At 45.9% G+C, this 13,715-nt stretch overlaps 2 protein-coding genes across 2 annotated transcripts in view; one reads left to right on the forward strand and one right to left on the reverse strand.

The window, feature by feature from the left end:
• RANBP10 (RAN binding protein 10) overlaps window positions 1–10,867 on the reverse strand; it is a 55,499-nt gene extending 44,632 nt beyond the window's left edge. Inside the window, exons 1-2 of the mRNA XM_084813207.1 lie at window positions 10,613–10,867; window positions 9,612–9,723 (exon numbers count right to left, since the gene is read on the reverse strand). Coding sequence (XP_084669333.1) covers window positions 9,612–9,723; window positions 10,613–10,829 — 329 coding nt within the window. The 5' untranslated portion in view covers window positions 10,830–10,867. The remainder of the gene's footprint in view (window positions 1–9,611; window positions 9,724–10,612) is intronic.
• Window positions 10,868–10,909: 42 nt separating this feature from the next.
• The window catches only part of TSNAXIP1 (translin associated factor X interacting protein 1), a 30,425-nt gene continuing 27,619 nt past the window's right edge, over window positions 10,910–13,715 (forward strand). The window contains exons 1-2 of the mRNA XM_084812885.1: window positions 10,910–11,004; window positions 11,113–11,148. Of these exons, the coding sequence (XP_084669011.1) occupies window positions 10,910–11,004; window positions 11,113–11,148 (131 nt within the window). The remainder of the gene's footprint in view (window positions 11,005–11,112; window positions 11,149–13,715) is intronic.

Here is a 13,715-nt window from a genome sequence, read left to right on the forward strand (position 1 = left end):
TATTTATTTACAATGTTTGTATACCGTTCCATATCTAAAACATTTTTTGCAGCAGTGAACATAGAGGGTAAAATAGTAAAAGGATAAAGAAGCACCATATTAAAATTATGCTTTTTAAAAACAGAATGCCAATAAAACTGTGGCTGGTCAGTTAAGGAATGCCTCCTGAAACAGTGCCATTTTCAGGAGGTGCTGGAAGCAACATAGTTTTGGTGGCTTCCTCACCTCCAGGGGCAGGGAGTTCCAAAGAAATGGGGGTTCCATACTGAAGGCTCTTCACCTGGTGGACTCCAACCAGGCCAAAGGTCCATGTGGAATGACCAGGAGCATGCCCTCTGATGACCTCAGTGACCAGGCAGGTTGGTAAGGGAGAAGGCGCTCTCTCAGGTATCCTGGTCCCAAGTGGTTTAGGGCTTTGTACACTAGTACTAGAACCTTAAACTTGGCCTGTTAGTGAATAGGCAGTCAGTGCAGTTCCCTCAGCAAAGGAGTTGCATGATGAAAAGAGGCAGCTCCCGACAACAGCCGAGCTGCTGTTCTATTTGTAGGGTCTTAGCTAGAAGGAACCCCACCAATCACATACCCTAAAGCCCCCAAACCTCAGAGATAGTAGTCCAGACTTTATTTGAAATCCTAAAAAAGAATTCACACCTGAATTCTTAAAACCACCATTTCCCCAGATGTTTTGACACTGCACACTCTTAAAGTTGCTTGTTTGACTGCTCATCTTGCCATTGTGCTAACACACTGCCAAAAACTAGCCTCCATGACATTCTTGAAGTTTTGGAGATTTGTGTTTTGCACTGCATTAACCATAAAGAGGTACAAGTTTTCCTTGCCATTAGGAAGTGCTTATTAGCACTACAAAGCCCAATGATTAGATTTCAACTTTTATAATAGAGGTAAATCTTTAGAAGCTCTTACACACTAGTCAAGGGGTAGGCAGGCACTCCCCACCCCCGCTATTTCACTAGCACTCAGTTTTTGAACAGGATGCTCTTGTCAGGAGCAAGAGAACTCTAGTTTGTTTGACTTGATCAATAACTTCTATTTTCTGCCAAGTTCTCTACCAGGAAAGGAGAGAAGCTGCTCTATATCTTCACCAGTAATAATAGTAAGCAAGTTAGGGCCAAAAGCCTTAAAAGATTAATATTAACCACATCAATTTAACTATCAATAGGAATGTGTGTCAACCTGGAAGGGGGAAAAGGGCTGGGAACCTTCAACTATTGGGCGGTATAGAAATAAAATGAAATAAGTAAAATAAATACATATAAATAAAACCCTGAATTGGTGCTATTTTGTCTCTTGTATTCCTGTGGTATTTAATGAATTGCACTGATGCTTTATTCTTCTATGATTTGATGTAAACTGCTTTGGGGGCCATACAGCGGGAAAACAAGTAACACATTTAAAAGTAAATAAATCCATGGTGATCCAACTCTCAATACCCTATTCTTAAACATAAAACCTGCATTGACAAAAACAAAACAAAGATACCAAAATTTATGAATTCCTACAGCCACCGTGGAAGTCAAAGCTAAATGGTTTCCATAAGAAGATTTGGGCAACTCCACAAGTAAACGCACTTTCTTCTCATGCCGGCATAGCTCGCTGGGAGGTTGCCAGACTTCAGTACTAAGGCCGAAAAACTGTTGCTCTCACTCCATATCAGAAAAATTAAAATGCCCTCCAGTGGGCAGTTGGCACTGGCCTCTCTCTGCTGCAGGGAGACAGTGCACATTCCAATGCCATTATAAACAATAGCTAGAGCAAAGTATTTTATAAGTGTAAGTAACTCATATGAAAGAATCCAAGTCCTTTATAAACATCACATGCCAGAGATGAAAGACTAGTTGTGACAGTCACACTGCTCACGCTGTTTATTGTATTAATAGCTCATCCCCTTTCTACAGAACAGCAGCTCTCACAGTCTGGCATAAACACTCATTTAGCAGAAAACTATTTCTGGGTACAACCAGGTCTCCAGACACCAAACCAAGCAAGCTATCTGATAGTGCCATGCCAAACTGGCATAACTATACACACACCCAGGTATAATTTTTCAAGACAACCACCTCACTCACAAGAATACTATGAGATAGGGTCACTATTACTCCCATTTTACAGATGGAACTGAGACAGAGAAAGTTTGACTTGTTCTACTGAGAGGTCACGACTGAGTGTGGTTAGAAAACAGTGTGGATCCTCAAACCTGCCACTGTGCCACAATGTCAACGCTGCCAAGATACAGTACTAATACTTTGGGGAAAGTATAGCACAAACCAGAACTAGAAGGCCAATCTCTGCATGCTTGTACAATAATTATACAAACCTTACTATGGGACAGTATCAAAGCATCATAGTATTCTTTGATTTGCCCTTATCACAAAAACCAAAAAAATCCCACATAACCTAGGATCACCAGCTGCATAAATATCAATTCCACAGTCAATAGCACAACAAGCATTGTGCCATTTTCAGAATCTTATGATTACCATAAAATCCACTAAATTATGTCAACTAATTTGAAATAGCCACCCCCTGACATCTATTGGCTGGTACTATGAGCATATTCAAATTGGAAAGTGTGGACACTTGTAATGGCTTCCCTCTGTCTGCCCACACAGCAGACATTCAGCCCTTTGGGAGCCCACAGGAACATATTGTGGACAAAGTCTACTTCCTTCATTGGGAGCGCTTTGTTTTGAGCTGTGTCTGCCTCTTGAACCCACCCTTCTTTTCATGCCTTCTTTATGCCTCCTCTCAGCGACTGCTTGATGTCAATGTCCTTTGGCTTTCAGTTGCCATTACAGCTAGTTGGCGCTTGTACTGGTATGAACTTTTGCTCTGCAAGACACATTCTAGACATAATCATTCACCGTCTTAAAATCAAAAAGACAGTTTTTCAGCTACGAGATGACGGAGATCCTTAGTGACTCTGCTTGCTTACTGAAAGAATATACAGAATGCTGGTACATGATCTCCTTTTCTCAGATGGCTGTTGGCATTAAATCCCAATGGAAGGATGTTTCAGATCATTAAACTGCCCTGGACAATACCTATAGGCTAAAATAATCCAATGTCAACTGCACTGACAAAAACGTACTAACTGAAGAACCACTTAACATAGCAGCAACTTCTCATTTTCCAGTTTTGTATAGAATTGCCGACTTGGTCTTTGAAGACATCTCGAATATCTCCATTTGTAGGTACCTTTTCAGGGCCCTCATACTTCATGCCATTCAGCAGCACAGCATAGTACTTTTTGTGGGAGACAAGGGGAGGTTGGGGGAGGTTCACCTGGTGTTCAGTGGGGTGTGGCTACCCCTGAAGGACCAGGTCCGCAGTCTGGGGGTCATTTTAGACTCCCAGCTGTCCATGGAGGCTCAAGTGTCAGCCGTGAGCCGGGCAGCACTGTACCAACTCCATCTAATACGGCGGCTGCACCCCTATCTCCCTAACCATCTGTTCCCATCAGTAGTTCATGCCCTGGTCTCCTCTCGCCTAGACTACTGTAATGCGCTTTTTGTGGGGTTACCCTTGAGGATGGTTTGTAGGTTGCAGGTGGTGCAGAATGCGGCGGCCCGCCTGATTAAAGGCAGCCATCAGCAAGACCACATCACTCCAGTGCTGAGAGAGTTGCCAGTTGTTTTTTGGGCCCAATTCAAGGTGTTGGCATTGACCTTCAAAGCCCTATACGGTTCCAACCCAGTCTACCTTAAGGAGCACCTCCAACAACACCAGGGACGCCGCTCAATGAGCTGGCCAGATGGGTGGCAGATAGATAGATAGATAGATAGATAGATAGATAGATAGATAGATAGCAGTTATGAGCATCCACTCAGAAGCCTGTGGTTCAAGTCTCACTCAGCTCAGTCACAAACTTGCCAGGCTGCCTTAGGCAATCCACCATCTCTCAACTTCCCATCTATAATGTGGCTATAACAATCACATCCTAACTTACAGGTCTAATGTAAGAATTAAAAAGGTAAAGGTGTCCCCAACCAGTCGTGTCCGACTCTAGGGTGTGGTGCTCATCTCCATTTCTAGGCCGAAGAGCCAGCGCTGTCCAAAGACACTTCCGTGGTCACGTGGCCGGCATGACTGAACACCAAGGTGCACGGAACGCTGTTACCTTTCCCACCGAAGCGGTACCTATTTATCTACTTGCAATTTCTTGCTTTCAAACAGCTAGGTTGGCAGAAGCTGGGACTGAAGACGGGAGCTCACTTCGTCACGCAGCACTCAGGTCTCGAACTGCCGTCCTGCTGACCTTCCGGTCTGCAATTCAGCATCTTAACCACTAAGCCACCGCGGCCTCAGTGTAAGAATTACTGAAACAATACAGTTTTGAGTATTAGGAAAAAAATGATGCAAATATCAGTTCCTACTGTCATGTTGGTAACATCCCTCTTGAGTCTCTGACTTGACAATGCAAACAATGTTTCTGTATTGCCAAGACTGACTCGTTAGATAGTTGGGAAAGAGCAGGAACATCACATGTCTGCCATTTATTTAAGCTATCCTCAGAGATATGATCCCAGCTTGCCTGGATCTGATCCCTTTGATGGGACTGAAGGTGTCAGTTGTTCCTAGGTTTATTACACGAATGTCTACTGAATAATTCCTGATTACAGCTATCACACACCACTGACAGCAGATCACCTAGCTCTCATCTCTTGTGCCAATGGTATAGTGGCCCCGTTTTCTGAGCTTTAGTTAAAATTCAACCCCCACTGACTGGATTTATATAAGGATTTACAGTCAATGTTTTATTTTAAAATTGTTTTACAGGGTAATCCTCACATCATTATAGGGCATAAACAAGTTTTGCAGCAATCATGGACACTCATGGGAATTTCTTATTAACCCAGTGAATATCTGATTACAACTTCATTCTGAGAAATGCAGAATGAATTTTGCTAAATAGAAGTAGTCTTATGACAAAATTTGGTCCAGCTGCCAATAGTACACCAGATCCACCAAAAATATTGTAACTGTTCTATTCCCTCACCAAGATTACTCAAACCAATATCTTTATGCATATGTAAGAAAAGCACAGCATCTGCAGTAGGACGATATCTGCTGGAAGTAGAATTTAGAAATAGATCCCCCCCAGTACAGCCCCTACTAACAGCAATCAACTTCACAGGCCATAAATTTATTCCTCTTTGGATCACCACCAGCGTCTTATCCAAAATAAAAAGCTACTGTGAATACAATGAACACCCACTAGATTGTCTGCATTAGGAAATTCCACAGGAAGCTGATGGTGCAAAATATCTGGGGCAAGCCTGACACACCTCATGTGGCTTTGTCCAGTGCTTCTCTTCCCCCCTGCCTCCCATTAAGGAAGTAATAATATGAGTCAACATGGAACTAAAAACAAACTTATGAATGCAATATTAGGATATGTCTCTAGATCATCAAGGATCTACTTAAGCTTGAATCAGTTTTTGAGGGGTACTTTAGTGACCTAGACTAGAGGATAATCCTTCAACAGTAGAATTTGGCTGCCACCTCCAACGCTGAGCAACAGGCAAGGGGTACTCTAGACCAGGCTGAAAGAGAAAAGACAACTTTTGGCAAATGGGAGAATAGCGAGAAGTCCAAAGAATTTAGCAAAACTTCCTTGGGGACTGATCATCTAATGCCAATTCTAACCACCTATCTTCAGCCCCTCTAAGTGCTACTGGTACAATCCTGCTCGCTCCATCCCTTTAATCCTTTTTCCTTAGGAAGAGCTGGGAAGGGATGTTGGAAGCTGCAGATGAGCAGAGAAACAGACTTACCAGTACTTGTCTTTAAAAACAGTTCAAACATAAAATTTAAATAAGCAGAGTTTAACATAGTAAATGTGTTAATTCATCTGAATACAAATAATAAGTTTTGGCATTTTTTCTGCACATCTCTACCTTCCAGTTGCCAGCTGCAGGGTACGACTGTGTAATACAGACACACGTATTAACAATTTCTCCAAAAAAACCTACAGATATATATTTGGTCCTTAGCAGACACTGTCCTCTATTTAACGGAATAGGGCCTAATAGGCAGTATAACTCAGATAAGTACTTCAGAAGCACAGGCTGCAATCCAATGAACACTTACATGGGAGTAAGCCCCAGTGAATTAAGAACATAAGGAGAGCCATGCAGGATCAAACCAAGGGTCCATCTAATCCAGCATTCTGTTCAAACAGTGGCCAATCAGCTGTCAACCAGGACCCCATAAGCAGGGCATGAGTGCAACAGCACCCTCCCACCCTTGTTTCCCAGTAACTGGTGTACAAAGGCTCACTGCCTCTGATACTGGAGGTAGCATATAACCATCAGGACTAGCAGCCATTGACAGCCTTCTCCTCTAGGAATTTGTGTAACCCTCTTTTAAAGCCATCCAAATTGGTGGCCATCACTACATCCTTTGGTAGCCAATTCCATAGTTCAACTGTGTGCTGTGTGGAGAAGTCCTCCCGTTTATCTGCCCTGAATCTCCCACCAATCAGCTTCATAGGATGACCCCGGGTTCTAGTATTTTGAGAGAGGGAGAAAAATGTTTCCCTATCCACATTCTCCACACCATGCATAATTTTGTGGACCTCTATCATGTCTCTCCTTACCCTCCTTCTTTCCCAAGCTAACCATCCCAGCTATTGTAACCTTCTCTCATAGGGGAAATGCTCCAGCCCCTTGATCATTTTAATTGCCCTTTTCTGCACTTTTTCCAGCTCTACAATATCTTTTTTTAGGTGTGATGACTAGAACTGTACACATTCAATAGGGTTTGCTTCTGAGTAGGCATGCATAGGATTGCACTGTATATGGCTTAGCCATTTCTCACAAGGACTCCCTTTTGTTATCATTGCCATTTTCCACATCCTTGCAGAGATTTTTCCCTGTACTTCAATACATGAAACTTCTACCAGGTTGAAAAAGTGTTCATATTTCATTGCTGCACTCTATTTCAGCTGACATTTCACTTACAATATTTAATAGGAAATTACTTAGCTGCTTGGCAATGTGCTTCAGTCTTCATGAAGTAGGCAGTAACTTTTTAACTTAAAAAGTAGAAATGGTACCTGTAGGCCTAGAAGTCACATTTCATACAAAAGCACAATGACCTTTTATTTTAGTTGCAGCGTTTGAAGAATATGCCTACAAGCAACCAAAGTGAATTAAATCTTAACAAAAACAGGACATGTGTCACAGGAGTTCTTGTTTTATTGGAAGTTTTTCAGGCTCTTGTAGAATGATGTCATCAAGAAAACCACCAAGGAAACTCTGACATGGTACACAGAACTCTATGTTCATATTTGGTTTGCCTGGTGAAGATTAATTAATACATCAAGTTTGACCCCAAAGGAGACTGTAATTAGTTGCAGGTGAAGGACTTCTCTTTGGCCAGGAAAGGGCAATGATGTGTTCCAGGACCAGGATATTTATGCAACTTCCAGTTTCCAGACAATAGCATGATATTTTCAAAAAGAAAGACCTTTTCTTTCCCCAATTCATCAACAAGCCCTCCAACCTCAGCTGCCTTGGAACCTCACAACTGTAACTTGTCTGCAAGAAGCATGAATAAAACACTGCTACATATCTATAACTTCTTCACCAAAGTCAATGTTAATGTAGGAATGAGAGCCCAATTTGAATGCAGGAAACTATACATTAGGTTGCAATTTATACAGGCTTTATCATCCAAGTGCTAAGATGGAGAATGGCTTGGCTAACTATAGAACCAATGCACACAGCAACAACTTCTTCTGGATGTTACATAGGAGTATAAACCCCTGATCCCCACAGGCTATACGGCTACAAACGTAAACATTCTAAACCATTCCTTGCCATCACTTGCCTGGGGAGAACCTTAAAAATGGAACTATATAGAATTTGTAGAGCCCCTGGTACAATTTAATAATGTAATTAAGTAGATACTTCAGGGGCAGCTGGGATCTGATTTCTCACTTTAGCAACTGGGACAAAGACACAAAAATACTGCTGTGGTACCAGAGTGAGGAAACAGTATTCAGAGGTGTTTCTAAGTCTCCACACCCTTTCAGTGACACTGGATTCTCAAAAACCTGGTGTCCACATACATGATTTCATAATTAGTATTACAACACCCAAACAACCTAAAGCCAGCCAGCCAAGTCCACCTTCCATTGCTAACATCTTATTTTCCCTTTTCCAAATGTATCAACTCTTCTTCACTATAGTATACATAACCAACTTCTGGTAAAGATTTTGACTAAACCTCCTATAAGAACAGTCCTACATTTGGCCTTATCCTAGCATTCAAGGTGTTTGTTTTTTCTCAGCACCCTTGAAAAACCATGTTTGCATCATATGAACAGCCTCAAAAGAGCAGCAGAACAGCCAAACTTCCAGAGTATTACTAATTACCTCAAAACTATTTACTCTAAAGTAAGTAATGTGACTGAACATACTACCTCACAATAATGTACTGAAGTCTACAGTCTAAGGCAGGGATGGGCAATACAGTGACCTTCAGATATTTTGGACTACAAAATTCATAATCCCTGACCGCTGGCAATTCTGGCCAGGGCAGCTGTAGTCCATAAAATCTGGAGGACACCAGGTTACCTACCCCTGGCCTAAGGTAACATAAGTGAAAGTATTTCCTGATGATGCTTTAACAGCTGAAAGTGCAGGATTACTATTCTGCAGTTCTCACTGGGCCGATTCGCACGTCATGCTAAGCCACTGTGGCTTAATTAACCTGCGAGGCTTCATGGCGTGCACCAACCACAGTTTTGAATATACAAGCTGCAGTGGGCTCCTATGGGTTGTTTAAACCTTGCATAACCCACTCCACCCGGGTATGCATGACACAAGCCATGGTGTGTGCATGCCATGACTTGCATATTCAAAATGGTGGCCAGCACATACCACAGCCAACCATAGCTTTAATAAATAAATAAGCCACAGTGGGCTGATTTGATCATGCGAAGCAAGTCAATATCCTTTAGATTTAATGGGCCATCTATGCCCTTAATTTCCTTATGCCCACAGAACTGCTTAGCTACCCATATCCTTTGTCTTAAGTGCTGGAAAAGGATTCTTATAAAAACTTGTTTTAAAGCAAAAGGAATAACACTTTGCTTAGTTCCACTCAGCTACATGGATGGTTTTCCTCCACATCCCTTACAGTCACTGCCATATTGGATTTCAGTCCCAACACACTAACAAGCCACACTGGAATTTTAAGACGTAAGCTTGGTATAATTACCCATATCAGCCAGCAAAGGGAGCAGCATAATAAGCATGCCTCATCTCAGTATATATTACTGGCTTGGCATTTGATGGCAGGAAGTCAAACCGGTTTTTTAACTTGAACTGGAGCTGAACCTGAATCATAGTTGTAGCCTCCCAACTAAACCTAAATCCAAACTAAAGAGCTGCCTCATCTCCTATTTTAAAATTAAACCGGTATAATTTCATGCATGTTGGGGCTACACAGACACACAGTGCTACCCCCCTCCCACATCAAAATGTCACCATCTAGCTTAAGTGCTAGCAGTGAGGCCAGGTCAAACCTCCCAGAAGACAGAAAGTCAAATTTTCCAGGATACATTAAAAGCACACACTTACCCATCTCTACCTTTACTGACTATCTTCACTTCAAAGTAATAAATACCACAGGCTGCAGGGATGGGGTGGGTAGCCCTGACTGAAGCAGCATCCTTGTGATTTTTCCCATGTCCTGAAAAAACAAAAAAGGGAAGGGAAGGGAAGAAAAAAGGCAAAGGGGGGGGGTGAGATCACAAGCCCTTTCAATTCCTTTGTGGCCAGCATCAGACTAGAACAGGGACTTTGCAAGAGCCAGAATTTTTCTACGTGGAAACCCAGAAAACAAAGCAGTGGGCCCCCGCACTGCACCATGGAGGAACAGACAGCAAGCATGGCCGTGGCTCTGCCTTTGTCTTTCGAAAACGTCAGGCAACACAGCTTGGGGCAAACAAGCCAGCAATCCAAATTCTAGGGGGAAAGCAAAGGAACAGTTTGTTGCCCGGACACAACCCGAAACCCAGCCCCCAGCTCTTGCAAAGGGCTCGACAGTACCTCGCATCTACCAGGGCAGGGCAAAGCCCCTTCCGCCTGCCCCCAATTTCCACACAGGCTGTACTATCCCCCGGAAGACCCCCGTCTCTGCCAGAGCAACAGGCAAGTCAGATTGAGCCAAGTCGAACCAAGCCCCCTACCCATCAGCACTCCCCAATCTCAAAAGACCAACCCCAGGAAGACTTCCCCTCGGCAAGGTGCTCTCTGGCTCTGCTGCCCAAGATCCCCCTCAGAACTAAACCCGACGCACCTCCCTCGACATCCCTTCTTCTCCCTCCACGGCCTTCCGGAATCCGAGTCCTTCGCCGCTGCCTCGCTGCTCCTCTTCTTCCAGAGGCGTTTTTCACGGCACCCGCAACCCCTCCACCATCCCCGCCTGCCCCCCAATCCGAAATCCTTCATCCCTCGCCTCGTCCCCGCCAGAGGATGCCCCCACTGCCTCGCCCCAAACGGCCCCCAACTGACACCAGGCCTTGCCCCGAGCGACCCCCGCCCTGAATCGTCTCTCCCCTCAGCCCGTCCCTCCCTACCTTTGTAGTGGACGCGCAGGTTGCCCTGGGAGAGGCCGATGTAGTTATACTTGTCCTTGGGGCTCCAGGCACGCGGCAGCGGCGTCTCGGCCGGGTTGACGGCCGGGTAGAGGCGGCGGAGGCGCTGGCTCAGCTCCTGCTCCTCCGGGGGCGGCGGCGGCGGCGGAGGCAGCGCCGAGTCTCCCCCAGGTAAGCTCGCTGCACCCACGTCCGCCATCTTGGATCCACTATTGTGTCAGCGGGAGGGGAGCGGGCTCCGTTTCCTAGGCTGTCCAATGGGAGGCGAGCTCGGCCACAATGGAGCCGAAGGGCACCTCGGGAAAACGAGTCCAACCTCTCCCTGAGGACTGGGTCAGCTCAGGGAACCAACTACAGGTCCCGAGGAACACCGCGCGAGAGGGCCCGCCCACTCGCGGCGTCGCACAGCCCGCCGGGACAATGAGTCGAGTAAGGACTCGGCTGCACGGAAAGCGCAGTCCCGGAAAGCTCTCAGCTTAAAGGGCTGAATGCACCTGCTTAGTCACACTTATTGCGGAGTAAGTCCCGCTGAATAAAGCGTCGCTGAGGGGTCGGGCAGTGTGGCTGCAACCCTGTGCGTGCTAAAAGCGAGGTCCAGCCCCAGTGGACGCAGTGGGGCTTACTTCCGAGTAAAAATGCACGGCGTCGTCTGACTTTGTCAACGAAGGGGTGGGAAGGGAGATAAGCGGACAAGGATCGGAATTTCTGCCCGGCCCGGCCCGGCCCGGGGGACAACAGTTACCCGCCCCCGTGGCCACACGCTCACCCCACCCCGCCCCCGTGGCCACACGCTCACCCCACCCCACCCCCATCTCAAGAACATTATGTCTGGCCCACCGCACCGAGCCCACCCCTCCTTGGGCCAAGGAAGCTGCTCCTGCGATCCCGGGAGGCTGGCGGCTCCGATGCCAGCGCGGCCGGGAATCCGCGCTGGGTTCCAGCCGGAACTCTAACGGAACTCGTCAAGGTGCTGGGCCGCCTTGGAGAGCCCCTTCAGAGTTCTGGCTGGCTCTGACTGAAGCCCAGAGCGGGCGCGCGGCCCCACTGGCACCGGCGGCACCAGCCCCCGCTGCCCGGGCTGCCAGGCGCTCAGCGAAGGCACCCCGGGCCGGCGGACCTGCGCCCCGCGCTGTCGCGGGCGCCTCTAGGGGGCGCAGCGGCCTCGGCCTAGAGACGCCCGGTGGCGCCGGTTGCCACGGCGACCCGGTGTAAACAGCCTCGGCCGGCGCCGCTTCGCTCCTCCGCTTCGCGGCCATGGAGGGTCACGCCTCGGCCTCCTGGGGGTGAGTCCACGCGGAGGGAGCCGGGGCGGAGCGGAGGCGGGAGAAGGACACCCTTGCAGAGGCTACCCGGAGGCGCGACACCCTGAACCCTGGATGTGTGGGAATGACGCTTCAGGAAAGGCGCTTCGCACATGCTCCGGGACACGTTATTTTTTTATTATTATTATTATTATTATTATTATTATTATTATTATTAAAAACAAACACCCGTGTCCTTAGGAACGTCGGGATCTGTCTTCTACGGGTCGGGCCATTTGCGCGCCGCTCTTGAGGCCGAGAAGGGTCTCCCACCCACATCACCCGACCCCCCAGATACCCGGGACCTTCCGCATGCGAAGCAGGCGATCTGCCGCTGAGCTATGGCCCCCGAGTCTTGAAACAGGATCCAGCAGCGGGGCAAGAAGAAGGCGAAGGGGCGAGGTTCCCACCAAGGGGTAGTAGCCGATATTAGCCTTACTCAGAGTAGACCCACTGAAATGAACGAGACCAAAGTTGGTCATGACTAACTTAAGTCGCATTCATTTCAGTGGGTCTCCTCTGAGTAGGACTAACATACCGCCCAAGGTTTAAAGTGGGGTAGGTAGGGAATGCTACCCCCAGACGAATGCTGTCTGTCCCACAGAATTAGAATTTATGGAGAAGTCCACCTGTGGCCTGAATCGGGATCATGGCTTTTTTTATCCCACACTCCAGATGTTAAATGAACCAAGCAAAGCCAGGGTTGTTCTTTAATTTGTTAGTTAGTTAAATTTGTATCCCAGCTTTGTCTGCCTTGTAACAGGCTCACATGGCTATCACTCTGGAAATGGTTAGAAGCAGCCCCGGTGTTATCCCATCCATGGTTTGCCCCACGCAGAAGGGGCAAAGGGTCAGAGGGGTGGGGGGAGAGATTTGTCCTTCATGTTACATGTCTGAAGTGGAAATAACACTGAGTTTCAAATTAATGCTCCCATCCTAAACATATTTTCTCTGAAGTAAGTCCCACTGGTTTTGATAGAGTTAACTTTTGAGTAAGTTTTCTTAGGATTGCTTGTTTTAATTCCCTTTAATTCAGGTATAATGTGTATGTGAAGTGCTTTCCTTTCAAGTAAACACAGCGGTTCAGCAAGTGTCTGTAGATAAGAGACAATCCATTTGTCAGAGGTTGTTTGTCCCCCTCTCTCTATTCAGAGGGGGATACCATCTATTCAGCCCCGGGTGTAATTGTATTTTATTTTTTGACTTAAACTGCTTTGGGGACCCTTCTAGATCAAAGGCAGGATCAAAATAAAATAGTGAATACATGCCTATGCATTTTTACCCTGCTCTTCTCCCTGTGCATAATCAGTGCAGCTAACAAAGTTAAAATATTGGCAAATATGTACTTTAAAAAAAACACCCACCACTATAAAATAAACAAAACATAAAACAAATAAAACAGACAGTATTTCATGAAAGAAAGAAAGAAAGAAAGAAAGAAACTCACACTTGAGCATACTTGACCCAACAGTGCAATCCGTGCAGGTCTCTTCAGACAAACACCTCACTGAGTTCAATGGGACTTACCTTGGAATAAGCCCCATTGAAGTCTATGGGGCTTGCATCTGAGTCTATATATATAGGATTGTACTGTACATTGCAAATCAAACAGTGTATTTTAAAAATAATTGCAGCTAACAATTATTATAAAGTGTAAAATATATATAAAGTGTAGTGAAAACAAAATGCTTGGGGGTGCAGTTAATTTACTAAAGTCCTTAGAAGAATTAATTCAGACGCATGGCATGTTTGTGTGGCTTGCAAAACCGTGAACATTCTGACAA

Source organism: Heloderma suspectum, chromosome 8, assembly GCF_057233095.1.
Source record: "Heloderma suspectum isolate Gila_16-S chromosome 8, 16-S_ref, whole genome shotgun sequence".
Classification (NCBI taxonomy): domain Eukaryota; kingdom Metazoa; phylum Chordata; class Lepidosauria; order Squamata; family Helodermatidae; genus Heloderma; species Heloderma suspectum.